Source organism: Nyctibius grandis, chromosome 2, assembly GCF_013368605.1.
Source record: "Nyctibius grandis isolate bNycGra1 chromosome 2, bNycGra1.pri, whole genome shotgun sequence".
Taxonomy (NCBI): Eukaryota; Metazoa; Chordata; class Aves; order Nyctibiiformes; family Nyctibiidae; genus Nyctibius; species Nyctibius grandis.
Genome location: NC_090659.1, coordinates 98,318,917 through 98,340,178, shown reverse-complemented (window position 1 = coordinate 98,340,178; position 21,262 = coordinate 98,318,917). Strand labels below are relative to the sequence as shown.

General features: G+C 40.2%; 1 protein-coding gene across 1 annotated transcript; it reads left to right on the top strand.

Moving 5' to 3' along the window:
• Nucleotides 1–3,343: 3,343 nt before the first annotated feature.
• On the top strand, nucleotides 3,344–12,018 carry UFM1 (ubiquitin fold modifier 1). Its single transcript, XM_068425463.1, has 6 exons — nucleotides 3,344–3,416; nucleotides 3,501–3,557; nucleotides 3,933–3,990; nucleotides 5,870–5,909; nucleotides 6,776–6,808; nucleotides 10,652–12,018. Coding segments are annotated over exons 1-6 (258 nt in total). The 5' UTR covers nucleotides 3,344–3,414; the 3' UTR covers nucleotides 10,720–12,018.
• The last annotated feature ends 9,244 nt before the right edge of the window (nucleotides 12,019–21,262 follow it).

The following is a 21,262-nucleotide window of genomic DNA, read 5'->3' as shown; positions in this document are numbered from 1 at the left end:
CTAACAAATAGCTTTTTCCCCCATGTTGCATATAAGTAAAATAATTATGGTAATTAATTCTGGCAACACAGAAAATGTTTATTAGGAAATTGTATTCAGGCTACAAGTAAGGAAATGCCTCCGTATAGGATGTAACTACTTGAGAAACAAACACATCCCTCCACGATCCATTATAATTTTACACATTCCATCTTATTTCAAGAAACAGCTACACCTTCTAGAACAATTTTACCCTTTGCTATGAAAAATGATCATCTTTCTCAGGCAGTTAACACTGATTAATAGATCTTGGTAAGGTAATTTTTTCGTACTTTTTAAATTCCACTGCCTTTCTTATTGTTCTGTTTATTTCCTCTATCACACAATTAAACCAGGTCCAGCCAGGTGGCTACCCACAAAATACAGGCATCCGGGATGAATAGCTCCTATGTACTGCAGCACTTTTCTCTCTTGCAATGTTATTTACAACTAGAAGGATTTTCCTGAAGTGTTGTCAGAGGTACTTTAATTCACCTCAGTCACATCTTAGCATCCAGAGGGATATTTTTTTTGTTATTTTCTGTTTTGTGTTTTTTATTTATTTTTCCTGACTTAAAAGCTTTCCGTTGTACTAACGTGTTTACAAATTGTCAGAGATCCCAACTGTTTTAATTGCTGAAATTGTCATTCTATTTGTCATCTACACAGCTAGAAAAGCCAAAGCTATGTCTCATTGCTATCACACAACATATTTAAGTTTGGGTAAGTAAGAGCTGTAGGGAAAACAAATTGAATAAAGAACTCTACTTTTTTCTCTAGTTTCACACGCAGGAAAAGGAGGGCACACTTCGTTGGGAATGGAACAGGTTTTCTGGAGTTGAGGAGAATGTTGTTGTGTGTAAACCCATTAGAGAGATACAGTCACCTCTAACCCCTCCTTGGCTTGTTCACAGATGGGACACCAAGTCCCATTAACTCTCCCATCTGAAACAGAAAAATCACGCACATTATCCTTCCTTTATTACTGTAAATTCTCAGAAAAAGAACTAACCCTGCTAGCTTTCGAAAAAGGTTTAGAGACCATAGTAAAATTACAGATTTCCAGCACCGGAGAGGTCTTATTTTTATGAAATCACTTGGATTCCTGCATCTGTATTCAAAGATCCTGACCCCGACATTACCATCAAAGAAGGACACCATCACACTCCTGATGCCTGCTCAGGATAAAACTCCACAGCATCTTAACCTGACCTAAGGTTCAGTGCAATATCACTGCCAACCAGGTGAGCTTCCTCATGTCCTTCTTTGTGCTGGTTCAGGAAGCTAACCAGATGAAAACCACCTAGTTCCCTGAACCGATTCTCTACCTCGTCATGAGTGTGGGTTCCTCTGCCTGGCACAGGACAAGACCATGTGGCCACAATACAGGACTACCTCAGCCTCGATTTAGACTGTTCTCAGCAGCATTATAGTACACATATGCTCAAACCAGATTTAACCAAGTAAATTTGGGTACTAAAAGCAGTCCAGCTTCAACAGCATGAGGATTTGGGTGTGCTTATTTCCTCACAGGAAGATGTCCTTAGAGTGAAAGGCAAGAAATTAAGTTCCAAAAAGATCAGCCTTTTATTTCACATTCGCATTAATGACATTGGTACGGAAAACAGCAATGCATTAATGAAAACTGCAGATGACAGAGTTGTATAAATCGAAGACATAACATCACACAAAAATAACTGATTATGAAGAGGGCAAGAATAAATATGGGATGACATTTAGCTACACGAAATGCAGGGTTACATGCTCAGAGATGACTATTAATTATTTCTAACTTAAGGTGTGATCTCTTAGAAGCAGGGGGATGAAAAAGCCATGAGATCACTAATGGATTACAAAATGAGCATGAGCCACCAATGGGATACAGTTGTGAAAGGCGGACACAATTACAGAAATACAGGAGATATAGGGAAATATTAGTGCTGTTGAAAAGCTGCTAGTGAATTTCTTCTCCTTGCTCTTTTCTGGGTTTTTTTTTTCAGTTTTGTCTACGTTCAAGTAAGAGCAACACAAGGGTGAAAAGCTGAATTTCATGGCTGGGCACTAAGCCAGTCCTTAGGTAAGAAATTAGTGACTCCAATGCGTCAATTGCCTTTTCTACGACATTTCTTCTACCTTAACCCTAATGAGAGCCCAATTAAAGTGAACACAACAGAGTGCTTTGCCATGACCAGTCTGACAAGCAGTGTGTGATAACAAGCACTTCAGTCCACAGTGAAAGCTGTCATTCCTGCAGACCACAGAGACTGGAGAAAACGTGAAAGCAGTCTAGCAAAATATTTTCTACAATGGTAATACCAACATAGCCAGAGTTGGAAACTCAGTCATCATCTGCATTAACAGATGAACAAGCATTAAAGACAAAGATTACTCTGCATGTCCATGCGACCTTATTTAGCCTTTAAAAGAAATTAGTTTGTCAAAAGCCACGGATGAACAAAACTGGAATCTGCTATTTTTCTGTCATAAAAGTATCCATCACTACCCAGCCAAAACTCCAACCTCTCGCTCCCCCATCTTAAAGAAGATGTGAACGAAGAGGGTGGCAATCAGTGTATATTTGTATCCGTCTTTCTCTGAGTAACTTCAACAAGCATCTGCAGACCAATCTGGTTTGAGCGCCACACAGGGACTCGAAACCTCAGATAACCAAACCCAAGGATGAACCATCCCCACCCCGCGGCATTACACGTATACGTTTGCATATATACACACACACATATATAAAAATATATACACCCGCAGTTATATTTAAAGCACAGATTTAAATCCAGCAGTCCCTTGTTGGCATTTGTTCAGAAGAAGGGGGACTCATCTCTGTTTAACGGCCCCGCACCTCCGACCCCGCCGACCCGGTGCGAGGCGCGCAGGCCGCCACCCCGCTGTCCCTCAGCCGTGCCGGGTCCGGGGCACGCCGCCCGCCAAGCCATCGGTCCCATTCGTCGCGGGGCACGCAACCCGCCGCCCGCCAAGGCCTCGCTCCTGTCTGGCCTGGCCCGGCCCGGCCCTGCTCCCCCCACTTCCCCTCGGGGGCCGCCCGGCCGTCACTCCACGACGCCTACGGAAACGCAGGGTCCCTATACCGGGGTCCTACCTCCAACACGGAACAGCCAGAGCTACTGCCTCATTAAAAACCCTCATTGCCATTCTCCGGTGCACCTCTTCCACGCCTCAGCCTCTCCTTTACCCGCGCCAGTCGGGTTCCGAGACAGAACGCCCCCGCTCCCTTCCCCGTAGCGGTCGGCGGGGCATGTTTAGTTTTCCTTTTCAGTCAGGCGTGCCGCGGACAGCTCAGGCGGCGGAAGGGGCCGCGAAGGCCCCCTCGGGCGCCGGTTGACGTGTCGGTGGGGAGCGGCGGGAGCGACGGTCGGGAGCATCATGTGAGTGAGCGACCCCGAGCATCGCCGGGCCCCTCTCTGCCTCCATCCACCCCTAACCCAGTGCTTTCTCCTCGCTCTCCCCAGGTCGAAGGTCACCTTCAAAGTGACGCTAACCTCGGACCCGCGGCTGCCCTACAAAGTGTGAGTGGTGTGGCGGGCCGGGCCCGGGCTCGGGCCCGGGCGCTGCGGCAGCGCAAACGTACGCGTGGCTCTTAGTGGTCATGATGACAGGGCTTTCTCAGGAGTAGAAAAGGCGTTTTTCTCCCTCCGTGTGAAGCGAGAGGCGGTTTTCTGTTGTTAACTCACCTGTCGAGGCTTCTCTCCTTTGTTTTACTGCCATGTGTATCTTTGCGTTGCTTTTTGGGCTTTGATCTAGACCTTAAATAGTACGGCCACAGCTTTGGCGAGAGTTTTACCATTGGTAAAAGTGAAATTTTAATCTGTAGTTTAGCAACAAACAGAGTTGCTGTTTAGTTTGTAGTAGGATTCACGTATTTACTTACATTGTAATTTCAGGTTAAGTGTGCCTGAAAGTACACCTTTCACAGCTGTCTTGAAGTTTGCTGCTGAAGAAGTAAGTAGAAAGTGATGGCGTTGTGTTTAAGTTTTTGAACATTCCTGAAAGCAAAAGCTTTTTGATGGTAAAATGCAATGGTTAATTCAGTACAGAGAGTGCTCTTGTTAGATACCCGTGGGCACAACCTTCACTGGTGTCAGTGGGGGTCTGCCAAAACTTTCATCATCCTAAGCTTAGCAATTCTTGCACAATTTACACATCAATAGCAGGTATTGACACACTTCCTGTTCTTCTTTGCAATTAAATTAAACCATTTTATATCAATAATGGAAAAGTTTATGATAGTGAACACAATTAAAAGATAGTGCAATTAAGTATTTCATATTTTAAATTGCTTGTGTAGAATATCCAGCAAATTCTTTAGAATTATTCAGGAAATTCTTAAACTCTTATCACATTCAGTTCTAGTAATTTCTGACTTTGAAAGATATAAAATTTTTGATTATAGAAGGTATTGAGATTAGGCATATAAGCTAGATTCAAAAACCAGATTTATGTAAATAAGACTTGGATAATGCTGCTTCCTTCCCTTCTGTCACCCCTTTGAACATACGGCTGCAGGTTCATCATAGAGAGTGTGGGTTCAGACCAAGCTATTTTTTCTTTCTGGGTTAGTCTTCACACCTCTTATTTCTCTAATCTGGATTCATGCCATTGATGCTAGTATGAGGGACCACGAAAACTGAGTGAGACTGAGTAGTTGGAGATACAAGGAATAAGGGGCCACTTCTGGTGGGAGGGTTGCCATCAAACCTGTTAACTACCTACTCGTGGAACCACATTGTTAGTGATAGGGTCCTCTGTAAAGTGGATTTTGAGAAGAATTAATTACTTAAATATTCACATTTAACGAACCATTATTTTAGTTGATGTATTTGGAGCATCCATGGGAGTTTTGCTGATTGACCTCATACCACTCTGGATCAGCATCTTTTTATAAGCAATTGTAGATGCTTTTTGGAGGCTCATGAGAAGTATTGAAAATGTGTGATAGAATGTAAAAGAGCCCAGGGTTGTTAATGCTCACTAGAGTAATTCCATTAAATGTCTATACAATAAGTACTTTCTTTTAAAGAAAATAAAAAAGACTTTATTAACTCCCCCTCCAAACAGTGTGAAGCACTTCTGTATTAGCCTGTGTCAGTGTTAAATAGAAATTAATAACATGAACGTATGATTGATTTTTCAGAATATGGCACTGTTTTTAGTTGTCATTGCTGATGTGTTACTAAAGCTTTTTACACTGCTGTGAGATCAGGCAGAACTAAATGCTTTGTAAACAGAGAACAAAAAAGACTGTTAGAACCTTCCCCAGGACTGAAGCTACTTTAATCCTTTGTGAACTGGCATTGAAGAGAATGAGAGACAATTTTTGTCTTCTATGAGTGTTTTCTGTTCCTTGAACAGCACAGCTTAACGTTACTTATGCTGTGTATCGTGATTCAGATGCCAGTTTCACATACCTTATGCAAAAAAATGTAAGGAGAAGATCAAACTGTAGCCCTGGATTTTGGACAAAGATGTTGGTCACCAGGGGAAGTGCATTATCTCCTCAGTGATTAAAGCTCTTGGGACAGAGAACTAATATTTCTTAACTTTGCAGATGCTTAACTTTTATATGTTATCCAGTGAGTAACACAAATTGGATTTAACTAGTTGTTTAGTACTACAAATTTCACATTCTGTATTGAGGTATCTAATCAACTTTGACTTTAAACCTTTATTTCACTATATCTAAAAATCTGAGGGGAATCTTTTCTCATAATTTTTTTGTACGTGAACCAGCTAAAATTATAATTGCTTTGAATATCCTCCATATATTTTCTGCTTTAGCTATGTCTCTTATGTTATTTTATCCTACTCTTATTTCATTTAGTTCAAAGTTCCTGCAGCAACAAGTGCCATTATAACAAATGGTAAGAATATAATTTATATATATTTTTTAATAGTTTTTGTAGTGTAATTTCAGTGAAGGGGTATTCATAAAAGCAAAAGTGTCTTTTCTGTTATTAATTTGGTTTTGTCCAAATACATAGCTTGGATTTGCTGTGCTGAGGGTTTCTTATTGGCTCCTGTGATGTGAGGAAGTGAATCAACAATGTGCCATTATGGCCAGGAAGCCCAATGGTATCCTGGGGTGCATTGGGAAGAGTGTGGCCAGCAGGTCGAGGGAGGTTATCCTCCCCTTCTACACTACCCTAGTGAGGCCACACCTGGAGTACTGTGTCCAGTTCTGGGCCCCCCAGTTCAAGAAAGACAAGGAACTACTGGAGAGAGTCCAGCGGAGGGCTACAAAGATGATCAGAGGACTGAAGCATCTCTCCTACGAGGAGAGGCTGAGGGAGCTGGGTCTGTTTAGTCTGGAGAAGAGAAGACTGAGGGGGCATCTTATCAACACTTAGAAATACCTTAAGGGTGGGTGTCAAAAGGGTGGGGCCAGACTGTTCTCAGTGGTGCCCAGCAACAGGACAAGGGGCAATGGGCACAAACTGAAACATGGGAAGTTCCATCTCAATATGAGGAAAAACTTCTTTCCTTTGAGGGTGCCAGAGCACTGGAACAGGCTGCCCAGGGAGGTTGTGGAGTCTACTTCTCTGGAGATATTCCAGAGGTCCCTTCCAGCCCCAACCATTCTGTGATTCTGTGAAATAGCTGCATGAAGACCCGTTGTAATAATTATATCTTGTTGGTATATTATGTTTTTTGAGCTGTAAGTTTAGTGTAGTAGATTTCTGTTTCATCTTTCCCTCTTTTTTCTTTTCTTTTTAATTTATTTTTCTAGATGGTATAGGAATAAACCCTGCACAGACAGCAGGTAAGTTATTATTTATGAAGCCCAGTATTAAAAACCTCAGTTGTTTTTCTTTTAAACTAATGCATAGCACTCAGGGTTGATTTATATTTTAAGTTTTGATTTCTTAAATGGGAGAAGCATTACCTAGTAGCTGGAAACTACAGTCAGTCTATTGTATAAAAGGTTAAATCCACAGAACTGTTGTTCAGCATTTATTTATTTAGGTCTGTGAAAAAATAAGGCACTTCTGATCTTCAGAGCTTAGCTATTTAGTGTGCAGTTTAAAAGAGCAATACTCTATTTCATGCTACTGAAATGACAAGTAATAGCTATATTTTTTCCCCGCTATACCTGTACAGTAGTATTTGCTATTTAGCAGTACTTCTCATGAGATATGTTTAAAAAAATAATACTCGGTTTTACAGCAGGAACTCTAGATGCTTTGGAAAGCATGTTTTCAAGAAGAGAGGATCTTCTTGCTAATAGCCGTCTTGTTCTCACCAAGGGATTCCATTTTAGAAATCTCTGATTTCAACTGTGGAGGCTTGCTATGAAACAAGAGTTATCTCTGCCACAGAAAAGTGTAAAGCCTTTCCCCATCACCTGCTGAAATACATGGAAATGTAGAGATGTTGAATTGTATTAATAATGGTCTGTTGTCTGGAAGCAGGCTTCTGTGGGCTTGTTCTTGAAAAGCTATACTTTTAAATTAATTTGGAAATTATTACAGTAATCTAATCTCAACCCATTTGAGATGAGAGTTAACTGTGGAGTGGAGTATCTTAGAATCATGGAATCGTTTTGGTTGGAAAGGACCTTTAAGATCATCAAGTCCAACTGTTAACCTAGCACTGCCAAGTCCACCAGATCTTGTTAGGGAAGAAATGTTTGTAACTTTCTACTAAGAAATAATAAAAATGGCTTTGGTGTTTGTGGAACACAGTCATCCAGTGAAAACTGTGAATCTAATTTACTCCTGCTTGCAAACGTGATGAACAGTTGATGGAGACCCACTGCTTCTGTTTTCTGCATGAAATCTCTGCCAGGTCTCATTCATTTGTGCCCTCTGTCTGCCAGTCTTTAGTGAAGATACCACACCATTTTTTTTTTTCAGATCTAAAGAGAGAATAAGAAAGCAGGTATTATCAGCATACTTAGCTATGTAAGATAAATAGTACGAAGTAAGTCCTTGCAAAGCACATAATAGTATCTGATAGTTAGAAGAGCAGTTGCTTGACTTTAGTTTGAGGAATTTCTTGGAGTTGTAAAAGGAACCATTTAAGTTTAGTGACCCATTTCTGAGGTCTGTGATTGCATCAGCAACATTTGAAAATGATGCAGTGAATGTTTGTCTTTCTGCTTCACTGGAGGTTTCTGTCCTTCCTGGGCTTGCCTTTAGGACACCTGGATTATGATTTGACAGCTGTACTGCCTCAGGCAGACTCCTCAGCTGGTTCTGGCCTCATCATGGTCCCATGACCAGGTGTATTAAAAACAGATAATAAAATTATTAATTAGATCTAATTAATACTACTAGATCTAGATCATCACCCACAGGTAAAGCCACGTTTTCGCATGACCACTTAAGAATACTTAGGCAAAACAGGTAAAGTCAGTTGCTTAAGTTAAGGTAGTATACTTTCATTTTGTGTTATGTAGCTCCACTTGGTTGTAGCTTAATCCATAAAGTAAATGTATTTAGGACTACTTGACTCCTGAGTAAAAACAGCCAAATGGTAGTTCATCATGCTTGCAGCTATGCGTATTGAATTCACATCTCCAATTGATCTGTTTTACCTCTCCTAAATTCTTACAAATATTGAGGAATTATTTAGTAGTAGTATAAGACAGCACCTCATAATCAAGGATCAGATAAATCCAGTGTATCTAGATGCAAAATGTTTTCATCACAGTCTTAATCTTATCTGCAAATGTAAGATTAGGCGCATAGATTGCACATGGATTATTTTTTTTAACATAGAAGGTACCATTGCCCTGATAATGCTGTGTGATGTTGCCCTTAAACTGGAAAAAAACCCCAACCACCTAAAAAACCAACCCCCCCCCCCCCCAAAAAAAAACCCAAGAAACAATCTACACCAAACCCAACAGCCAGACCAAAATCCCTCCTCAGTTTACAAGTAAACATATATAATTTACAAATAACCTTATGTTTAGCCGTATTAATTGATATCTCAGAAACTTGGTAGGGTAAAACATCTTTTTTTTTCCCCTTCCTTTTTTTTTTAATATATTAAAGTTCCTGTAGATTGAACAGTTACTTTAGTCTTCAAAAACTTCCCGAAATATGATTATCTAGGAATAAAATCTTAGTAATCCTTGGGGATTTCAGAGGTTTTGTACCGTTCCACTATTTCCCGACTTTTTCTGAGTAAAAGTACTCCTCAATTATGACTTTCATTCTTCCTACGTGATTCCATGGAGCAGGTGAAATGAAAGCTGAAAAAGCTAGGCTTAGCACTTAATTCCTGTCGTGATTTCAATTTTAGATCCTTGATAGTTCAGGAATAGTATACCATAACTTTAATAAAACCACTGTGATATTAGTGGTGGAAACAGACTGAGAGGTGGGGTGACCTGCTGTCTGCATGAGATGCAGCTGTGGCCTGTTTTAAAATTTTAGAGTTTTATGATAGCCATTGCAATACGGATACTTTCATCTAGATTTGTAAGCTTAGTTCTGTGGTTTGCTGGTGTGACGGATTTGTGTTCAGCAGGTTTATAGATCTTTTCAGTCTGTGGTCTTGACAGATCTCTAAAAAAAGAACGTCTTCTGATAACAAGTTCTTTTGAACTGATTTTCCAATACTCATTATGTTGAATAAGTAGAACGGTTTCGATCCTGATCCACATGCCGGAAAAGTGAAATTTGAAAAAGGGTAGCATTGTTCCAATGCGCTAATAACTTGAACAAATGTTAAATATCTTAATCTTTTTTATGAGAGCACTCCACATCCCTGAAACGGGGTGGTTGGGAGGGAAATACAATTACCCTGTTTTTACAAGTCAACGCAAAGATGAATAAGAATAGGTAGATATTGTTAAAACCTGATATTGTAGAATTACATATATTCTGTTTTGTGCAGTAGCAGTATAAAGTTAAAACAAGAAAAAGTTCCATATAACAATTAAATAATGCATCACTTTTAGCAAAGTGGTTTCATTTTCACGTTACATTTAATAGAATAAAATAGCAGCCCGAATGACAATCCTGAATACAAGCAGAAAATACTCCAGACATCTAAGTATTAGAAACTTCTAATTTTCATACTATGTCCTCTTGAAAAGACCATAATGATTGTGACTATACAGTAATAAAAATGAAGTTCAAGATTTTTTTATGCTAAAATGAGACTGACTGATGCTTGGATATGTGGAGAGCCCTCCTAAAAGAAAAGTACAGTTGAGGTTCTGAAGTTAGAAGCAGGTAAGTACTGAACCAAGGAGAATTAAAAATTAGTATATGCATGAATGACCTTAAGATAAAAAAAATAATTATGGAGACATAAAACTGCATTTCCTGGTCTTGAAATTATTATGGCATGTAAGTGAAATCAGACATTCAGGTATGGAACTGCAAAGTTTGAAAGGCCATAGCTTGCAAGTCTTATTAGATGACTTTGGGTCTGGTATTTTTATTTAAAAATAAGAGCTCTTTGAAGTAAGAGGGGTAAGATGAAATTCCATGGAAACACTAAAAATGTATTTCTGGTGTATTAGAGGAATTACTACAAAGATGTTAAACACTGACCTAACATTATTATCCTTTAAATGTTTATGCTTGTTTAGGTAAGTTTTTATTTCGTTGATTGGTAACATATTCTGTTTTGTTTGTTTGTTTAGGAAATGTATTTCTAAAGCATGGTTCAGATCTACGGATTATTCCCAGAGATCGAGTTGGGAGTTCTTAACGTCTACTGAAAGCTTTGGAATAAGTGACATTGCCATGCAGCAAAGGTCTATTTATTTTGGAACTCCAAAATGCAACTAATGAATTGGCCTTTTTTAAAGCTAGCAAAAATGACTTCCCAGGATTTGACTTTCTTTTGAAACAGAGATAAGGTTTCATTTTCTTGTCAAAATATATAAACTCATGCACTGATTCTTCCTTGACTAGTAGAAGAATGGGCTGATTCCATGTTATGTTCCTGAAAGAAAGATGGACTTCTCTATAGGTGTTACTGACACCACAAGGGTAAACACACAGCCACAATCAATAGATATTTAAAGTACCGGATATTGTTGAGCCTGTTTGATGGAAGAGGGAACTGTGTTATGATTTTGCTACAAAGAAATTGTTCCTACTGAGTGCTAGAACTTTTTCGGTTTTTTTTTTATTTATTTTTTTTCTAAACTTACTTCCATATTTAGAGGAACAGTTTTCACATGGTTCAAGTATTAAGCTCAAATAGAAGGGAAATTTCAGGGGTTTATTACTCAAATAAGTAAATAACTGCCAAATGTTCCAAAGTAATTGTAAGATTTAATTGCTGCAGATATTTTAGATAAAGGAGAGAACAGTGGTTTCTATGTGTTAAAACTTCATTTGATGTATTGTGAAGTTAAATGCAGTTTCGGAGAATTTGTGAGACCTAATGTCCTCACATGAAGTGCCATCAGCTGAGAAGGATTGCAGCGTAATTTGGGAATGTGTAGGTGCTGGTCAAATATGTCATTCCTTTTTCAGTAAACTTAGATTGGTTCTTTTTAAAAGTCTTGTTTTGTTACTGCGTGTTACATGGGAAACAGCATAGAAAATTCACCAAAATGTTTGTGTTCAGATTATATGCTTCTTGTTTATAAATTGTCAGGGGTAAACTATCAGTTGTGTATTTTATTTAGAGAAATTGCTGCTTTTCTTGAACTGGTAATGTCCTTGGCGATTTAATGTATTTGACAAAATCTTGCCCTGTTGCATTTTTTGTCTTACTGAGTTTAACAGAAAGAACAATGGGCAATGTTGTGCTTGGTTAAATGAGTAGTGTCACAAATACAACTGTCTTGTGCAATAATCGTGCTCTAGAAAGGTGACAATGTGTCAGATAGTGCAGAGGTACAAAATGCCCTTCTGAGTGGGTGTAAATTGAGTATATAGTGGAAAACTCTTCTGAAAGTGACATTTGACTGTAAACATTTTCCAGCTCTAAGACGAATTGTAAAATTCTGGATTTTCCTTTATTTTAATAAACAATTATATGAAAAAGCGCAAACTTTCTTCCTCTCTCATATTCTTAATTAGATTTTGACAGTAATTAAAAACTCTGCCCTTTAACCTTCTAATCAACATCCTTTGAGATTCATTTCAAGCCAAAAGATTCTTATTATGCAGAATTCTACAGAACAGTGCCCTTAAAGGGCAAAGAGCATAGTTTCTATTAATCTAATGCCACAATTTAATTAGGATGAGCCAAATTAATTGCTTGTAATTTTTGTCTGTAGACCTCCTGACTCAATACCTGAAAAACCACCTGATACTGGAATATAACACACAGGAACCTTTTTTTTTTCCCACCTGTCTAAAGGTGCAATATAGTTTTTGAAAGGCTATCATGGTTAAATGCGTTTTGAAATTAAGATGCTCTGGTGTTAATGTAAAGGAGGGTTATGTAAAAATAATTTCAGATGGAGGCTAACATTTCTTACACTGTTACTTAGGTAATAACACAGCAGATTTGACATTTGCACATTCATTTTGTTATGTCTAAGTCATGTTTGACATGGTTGTGTAGAAAAAATTTCAGTTTAGAACCAGACTTCCTGGGGCTTAGGAGTAGTCGTAAGATTGTGAAAAGAGCGCTGTGCCCTCAGACTGGTGCTGGTTTGTCTAACCATACTTCAGGGCATACTTTGGAAATCAACTCTACCTGGCGTTTGCTTTGTCTTTGGCTCTGGTTATAAATTGACTGATGTTAAATGGAAGACTTCTGTTGTTTGTTATTAACTTTGTCATGCCTTTGCTGAAGTCAATTTAAAGAGTCTTCTGCATTTTACATCTGTAAAAGAATGGCTGGTTTATGTTAGAGATATTCTGTGAAGAGATAATTTGGCAGAATCGTAAAGCATTGATGTGAAAAGTCCCACCAAAACTTTTAAAGAGCTGTAATCATTCTTTTTGTTTATACAATATCATAGAATTTTTACTTTTCTCAAGTCTATTATGTGATAGAATTTGAAGATATCATGGAAATTTTTCAGGGAGGAAGGTTCAATGATCTGATGAAGTACAGAAGAACTGGAAGACTTAGAAAATGGCCCTGATAGTAGTTCTGTCAGTACTATGGCTTTCCTCCCTGTGTTCCCAAGCTACAAAATCCAACTTTATTCTGCGTTTGAGATTAACAGACCATTTGCCTCTCTTGCTGCTACCAAATAATAACCATGAAAATTGTTGACAGTAGGTCTCAAAAATTGAGAATTTTTCTTCTTTGTGTTTAGATTTATGGTGAGAACCCAGCTCTCACTGCTGCTCCAGTGATACAATGAGCAGTCAGAGTGAGAAAAGGAGCTGTGCCAGTATGACTGCAGAATGTTAGTGGATTCTGAAGGTGCTGGGGCCACAGCAGTCCTTTGTACGGCACCATGTGGGTGGCCATCAAACGGAGCACTTTAATGGGGCAGTGGAAAAAACTGAATCCTGCAGTCATCCTAGTAGTGCTGTGGAGGCTGCATTTCAGTGATACTGGCGGGAGCGCTAAGCTTCAGCTGAATAAAATTCAGTCCATGTGCAATACATAGTGTTCAGATTTAAGTACAGTATACCCAACTGTACATCTCAGTAGTGAATTTCAGCCACTGTTCCTACTGATGGAAGGTAAATACTGGGAAGTATTCACAAAGGCTAGCACGATCTTTTTGAGGCTAATCTCTTCAGGCTCTTTCTGAAGTTTATGGAAGTGAAGTTCCTCCAGAGAGAGATTCAGAGTAGCTAAATGAATCTTCAGATCTGAATCACCCTCTGGAGGAGGCTTTCTCTCTTTACTGACTAGAGAAAGCCAGTGAGGCATGAGCCTGCAGGGGCTAACATTAACCTTTGTGAATACCTTCCCCAACAGGCACTTTTCCCTCCTGTCAATATGATATGCTGTTGCATTGTACTACCTACTGTCTGTTGTTTGATCTCTATGTTTAGGACATGATATGAAGCTCCCAGGGACTTGTTCAAAACCAAAATTACAAGAACTTGTTTGCATGAAAACAAGCCTGCTTTTTTATGGGACGTAATTAGTTGAATGCATTTTTTTTTTTCTTTTTATAGCAAGTTCAACAGCCTTGGTGGGAGTGTGAGGATGGCTTCTTGTTCTTTGCAGAAAGCTTTGTCAGGTTAAAATTAGTTCTGTCTACAAACAAAGATGTGTATACTGAAGAGGAAAACAGAAGATTTCTGCTACTTCATTTTTTCAGAGTATAGAATTGGTCTCCTTTATCTCCCTGAAGAGGTTAAATGTTCCTGGAAAGCAGATATTAAAGGGTTTGGAATGCATACAAATAGCCAGTAATAGAAGGACCAGGTGCAGGTGTTCCCATTTGTAACTGTGAAGAAAATCCTGAAGCTATGAGTGGGAATTGTCAGTGTATTTCACTGATGAGAAATACCTGATGTTGCATGTAAGAACTATACCAACCTTAGAAGCTTTTGATCATTTTAGTGGAGAAAATCACTCTTTGATTTTGAACAATAGATCAAGTTTGTCCTACAATCAAGTTCTATTTGTAGACCTTGAAAGCAATCTTCATGTGGTGGGGGTGAGGAGATGACTATCCACAATCCCTTTTACTGCTCATGAGATTGGACAAGAAACAAGTCTGGGACAGTCTGGGCATTAAAAAAAGGTTTGGGATTTGTCCCTGTGGAATTCTGTCTCAAAGGTGAAGTGCCAGCTGAAAAGCGCAACATCTTTATCTTCACAAGACTTGACTGTGATAAAGATTCATTGCTGTCTGACAAAAAGTTTAAAAAGGAAAAAAAAATGGGGATATGCTTTGTCTTATCTGTTGTGGTACGTGGTAATTTTGCAATTCCAGGCTCACACGTCTTCTTATAGCAAAAACCACAAAATTTTAGTAGATGTGGACTATTCTGTTTGCTATCACAGACATCTTAGAAATTCAACTGAAGAGCTGTGGGCTATTTATAAGACAGTAAATGTGAGGAAAATAGACATCTGAAGCATATCATCCACATCTAGTGAACATTCTTGCTATGGATGATCAGAAATAGCTTGGTATTAATACTGATTCATGCTCCTAACGCTTTATAAGCATCAGGCTTAAAGTTTGAACTGTTCTTCATATCTGTTTTGTCTGAAGTAGTTCATAGTACTTCAGATTGCATGCTAGCTTTGCCAAAGTGCTGTTAGTTTTTACTGTGGGGCAAACTTACTGCTGTGACTTTATTGTAGAGTATAGAATTAGAAATGCTTCTTCTGCACCAAGCTGTGTTTATGCAGATCTTAAATATATATGCATGTGCAAGTAACTGACCTGTGCAGCTCTCTAATTCCTTCCCTGAGGAAGCAGGACCTTGATACCTTTGCTAGTTGACCAGAATAAGTGAGCTGCAGTGGAGTATGGAGTAGTAAGTTGTGGCTGATGAATGCCAGTAATAACGGCAACCTCCTTTAAATATGGAGAAACTACAAAGAAGAATAATTCCATACATACATGGAGTCTTCGTGATTCTCTCTGGGCAACAAAGTTGTTGTCCTGCCTTTTGTTCAAGGCAGAGCTAAAGTCAAGTCTGATCTTAAGGGCCCTGTCATGCATCTCACTCGGTTATACAAGTTATTTTGGAAATACTGTTTGTGTGGAGGGACTTCTCACCCAGGTAAAAATGGTATGATTGGACTCTTAGGATATTCACAGACACCATGCTGACCAGTTTATTCTCCTGAATAGCTATTAGAATTAACTACTGGTATCAGCCATTGTATCAGTTCTTCATGAGGGCTGCTTGAAAAGATATAGGTTTGTTTCCTGGCTATTTTTTTATATATGACTTGAGGTCTATTTACAGGAGTCAAGAAAGGAGCGAATGTTAGTTATCTTGAATTCAAATTAATTGCATACAGAGTTGTTCATAGCCTTCTCCAATAATTTGCTCCTATTTGTCTGCAAAAGAAACTTTTGCAGTACACTAAATAGAAGTGCAGTAACTGTTTCCTGTTCACTTTCCAAAATGAGATCAAAGGTGTAGTCATTAAGTGATTGTCATACCTTCTGATAATGTAGACTTGATTTTATCTCCTGGTACAAAATAAGTTTTAAAGGTTGTTTCAAAATATCATTGACTATTAGCCAATTATTACAAGCCAATGAGAAAAGCAATGAGGTTATTCACTCTCTGTCTTGAGGAATGAAAAGTGAGAATTCTGCAAGCTTACAGTACTAACTGCGCAAACTAAGCAAATAACTGTCAGCAGATTGCTGTGCAAGAGTGGCCTAAATGGTTCTTGTAGCCACTCAAATGTGTCTGCTGCTAATTTAGTTTTCTATTTCTTGAAATTTTTATTGTGTGGAGCTAGGCAAAAGAGCTATTTCACAGCACCGTGTCACAGAAAAAATGCTGCTGAAATGAAGGGGACTGCTGGTGGCAGTGGAAGGGACTGGTCCTCACAACTAGACAGGTTTGTATATGGGACCAGATTCATACCTCAGATTTGACTTGTAGGGTTTTTTTGCTAACCTTGTGAATTCCTTATGAAAGTATTTTTTTCTGTGTGTCTGTATGGCTTCTTGCATGATAAGGAGGGAATCCAGAATGACTTCTGGGTTGACTACCCAGTGCCTCGAACCACACAGAGGGGGATTCCAGCCCTTGTTCTGGGAATGGTGTCTGTATGGTACATCCAACAGCCAGCAGTTTAAACAAGGAAGAGGTCATGGGTAGAGGGAGAACACTGGCCTTCTAAGGCAAATCCAGAGAGCTCCAAACACTGATATGCATCTGTGTTTGCTCATTTTCTCTCTGGTGATACACACCTTCCTTTACAGTTGCCTTTGTATGTGTGCAGACTGCCCTCGGGTCAGGATAGCGTGTAAGCCTACTGTTTTGAGTATTCTCCTGAGAAATGGGGGAGAGGCTGATCTTCAGGATAAGGAGAAAAGTGGAGCTTCATCTTAATGCTGTAGGTGAGCCCAGGCAGCCAAACTCCTAGGAGGTAGGGGGAATGCCCTGACTTCAAACTGGCAGCATCAGAGTGAGGTCTTCATGGTTAGCAGAGTTTTGGAGGGCTTACAGTACAAAAAAAAAAGGACGTTGACAAATTGGAGCAAGTCTAGTAGAGGATTACCAACATAGTTAGGGAACTGAAGCATGTAAGGTAGAAGAGGGTGTTGGAGATGGCTTTATTCCACCTGAAGCAGAGAAAGGTAAGGGGGAATCTCAAACATCAAGGGGGTGGTTGTATAGAAGATGAAGACAAAGTTGAGTTATACGTGGACAGTGAAAGCAACGGACTTAAACTGAAGCATGGAAATTTCTGTTTAATTATAAGGAAAGAACTGTTCATAGAGTACTTGTACACTGGAACTGGTTGCTTAGAGAGGCTGTGGAGTCTCCATATTTGGTGATACTCAAAAGATAATTGGACAAGGCCCTGAGAACTGATCTAACTGAAGTTGGCCTGGGCCTGAGTGGGGCTTGAACCAGATAAACCCCAGAGGTCCTTTCCAACCTAAGCCAGTCCCTGGCCATTTCTTTCCTTAAAACCTCTCTCCCAACTTCTTCTTGATACAGAAAGAGCTACATCTTGCTTTACCTTAGGTTTCTGCCCAGATTGTGGAGACATGGCAGAACCACAGCTCTTCCTACTTGACCACTTTTTGCCCTCCGCACACTTGTACTTTCTCAGAATGCCTATAAAGGGTTACAGTCTTTGACCTCCTGCTGGCGTGGCAGTAAGAGTTTGACCAGAGAGAACACTGAAAATCATAGTAGCCTCTACTGTTGTGTAGAAGCTGTGGTGCTGTGACAGTTGCATGAGAAGTTTGGAGTCTGATAGATGAAATACAAATGTGTGTGTGCTCATTATGATGTTAATATCAGCCATTTTGTAAATTACATTTTTTATGTTTAAATTGAAAACAAAAGGACAATGTTGGATGTAGCTTATCAGCTAATATTTATTGCAGTAGCTTTCTAAATCACATTTTCCATACGTGGGCAGGGGAGGGAATGTAAACACTATTACTGTAACAAAATCCTGTCAGAGGATCCACGTAGCTTGAAAAATTACCGTCTTTCAATTCATTTTTACATTGACATTTCCAGTTTGCAGTAGTGATTTAGCAGTAGAGACCCATTAACTTGTGACAGGGTTCTGTTCTATTGCTGTGGGCTCTTGAGCAGGATACAAACAATACTGGCTAACAATAACAGCAGCTAGGCATCTTTACCCCCAGCATGAATAGTGAAAGATCGTACAAGCACTCAATGTCAGTAAGCACCACCCATGCAGAGCAGATTATTAGTACATGAACAAGGGCACAGCACTTCTTGCCAGCTCATAGATGTTACCCATTATGGGTGTCAATGAAATCAAAATGGTCCAATTATTTATGTCACATTCATTTAATTCCCACTTCTTGACTAAATACTGTTCCAGGTGAATACATCTATAGCACAAAGTAAGAGTGGCCAGAGTGAGCTCAGGTACTGATTATTCTTATTTGATGGCTCTGTTTTGGACAGCTCCAACTCTCTCCAAGACAGATCTGTTCCAGAGAAGGATTGCAGAATAGTCAGTGCCATGTGGCCTCAGGTCCAGGAATCTGTCATTTAAAAGCTGGTCTGAAGTTTACCCGTTTCATTTTTATTTGTAATCTTGTGGCCATAGAAACTTAGGATGGAGATCTCCCATTGGTTTTCAATCTTTATGGTCAGGGATTGCTGAAGATTTAAGTGCCATAACTAAACATCTGCAAATGACAGAGGAAAGCAAATTTAACCATGTGCTTCATGAATTAGCCTGTGACTTTTAAATTTCTTCTGTCCTACTGACATGCCAGAGGAACTTAATAATGCCAGAAAACTTTGCAGCCACAGAAAACATCTAGAGGGTTTTTTTAAAAAAAAAATCTCTAAAGGATCTTAAAAATGAGAGCACTTGGGTGTTGCAGGGACTAATGAGACTTGAGATCCCTTTTTGTTGTTGCAGTTCTCTTCAAACTTTCAGTGGCGACCACTGCCTTGTGGTTATTCCATTGCCCTGATTCCAAACACTTCCAAATATGAACTGAAGAGGCAACTCATCTCCAGATATCTTTAAAAAAACAGTCTTTACTCCTTTCAGTTCTGACCATACAGCACAGTCATCTGTCTGATATCAGTGATACTTCCATAGCAGATGTCATGTGTCTTGTCATCAAAGTAGTGTAGACTATTTTATCTCTGAATGATTAAAGTAATGCAGTTTTACACAGGGAAGCCCTCACAGCTAAGGAGATGGAGCAAATATATAAAGTGTCTTGGGCCCTACTCTAAAAAGAGTTAAAGTTATCAGGTATTTTTAGCTCTCTGAAATAAAATGAGAAGAAAACCTGTAATTTTACCACTTTATACTGAAAATGGCAGCTATCAAAGCAAAGTATGCATTCATTTATTCATATTATGCCTTAAATGCAAGTTTTATTTTCAGTTTGAACAGTGTGATCACCTGGAAAACAAAGCTTTATTAAATTGCTGCTGTGATATGCTTGCATTGCTTGATGACTTCAAATTAGAATGGCAAGGAAAGGCTGTAACAGCTTCCAGTGTTCATCAAAAAATCATAGAGTGGTTTGGGTTGGAAGGGACCTTAAAGATCATCTAGTTCCATTTCCACTAGACCAGGTTGCTCAGAGCATCATCCAACTTGGCCTTGAACACTGCCAGAGAGGGGGCATCCACAGCTTCTCTGGGCAACCTGTGCCAGTGTCTCACCACCCTCACAGTAAAGAATTTCTTCCTAACATCTCATCTAAATCTACCCTCTTTCAGTTTAAAACTGTTACCCCTCGTCCTATCGCTCCATGCCCTTGTAAAAAGCCCCTCCCGCTTTCCTGTAGGCCCCCTTCAGGTACTAGAAGGCTGCTAGAAGGTCTCTCTGGAGCCTTCTCTTCTCCAGGCTGAACAGCCCGAACTCTCTCAGCCTGTCTTCATAGGAGAGGTGCTCCAGCCCTCTGATCATCTTCGTGGCACTTCTCTGGACTTGCTCCAGCAGCTCCATGTCCTTCTTATGTTGGGGGCCCCAGAGCTGAACACAGTATTCCAGGTGGGGTCTCACAAGAGTGGAGTAAAGGGGCAGAATCACCTCCCTTGACCTGCTGGCCACTCTTCTGATGCAGCACAGGATACGGTTGGCCTTCTGGGCTGCAAGCACACACTGCTGGCTCATGTTGAGCTTCTCGTCAACCATCACCCCCAAGTCCTTCTCCTCAGGGCTGCTCTCAATCCATTCTCTGCCCAGCCTGTATTTGTGCTTGGGATTGCCCCGACCCACATGCAGGACCTTGCACTTGGCCTTGTTGAAGTTCATGCGGTTTGCACAGGCCCAGCTCTCAAGCCTGTCAAGGTCCCTCTGGATGGCATCTCTTCCCTCCAGCGTGTCAACCACACCGCACAGCTTGATGTCGTCGGCAACCTTGCCGAGGGCGCACTTAATCTCACTGTCCATGTCGCCAACAAAGATGTTAAACTGGACTGGTCCCAATACCGACCCCTGAGGAACGCCACTCGTCACTGATCTCCACTTGGACATTGAGCAGTTGACTGTAACTTGCGTGAATTATATACATTCAAGATAGGTGGAATTTCCAAAGGGATCTACAACTGTTCTGGAAAATTGTTAGGGGTCTAAAGTTGAGACAAGCTGAATAAAATTGTTCTGGTTTAACTATTTAATGTCAAGACAGGTTGTCCTCAGGAGACTCGGCCCCCAGAACCTGAAGTTAGGGACGAGGGGCTGTGTGAACCTCCCTTAATCCAGGAGGAGACAGTTAGTGACCTGCTGTGCCAGCTGGACACTCACAAGGCTATGGGCCCGGATGGGATTCACCCCAGAGTAATGAAGGAACTGGCAAATGAACTTGCCAAACCACTCTCGATTATCTACCGGCAGTCCTGGTTAACTGGAGAAGTTCCAGCTGACCGGAAATTAGCAAATGTAACGCCCATCTACAAGAAGGGTCGGGAGGATGATCCAGGGAACTATAGGCCTGTCAGCCTGGCCTCGGTGCCAGGCAAGGTGATGGAACAGATCATCCTGAGTGCCATTACACGGCACATGCGGGACAATCGGGGCATCGGGGCCAGCCAACATGGATTCATGAAAGGCAGGTCCTGCTTGACCAACCTGGTCTCCTTCTATGACCAAGTGACCCGCTTAGTAGATGAGGGCAGGGCTGTGGATGTAGTCTATCTAGACTTCAGTAAGGCATTCGACACTGTCTCCCACAGCATCCTCCTAGACAAACTGT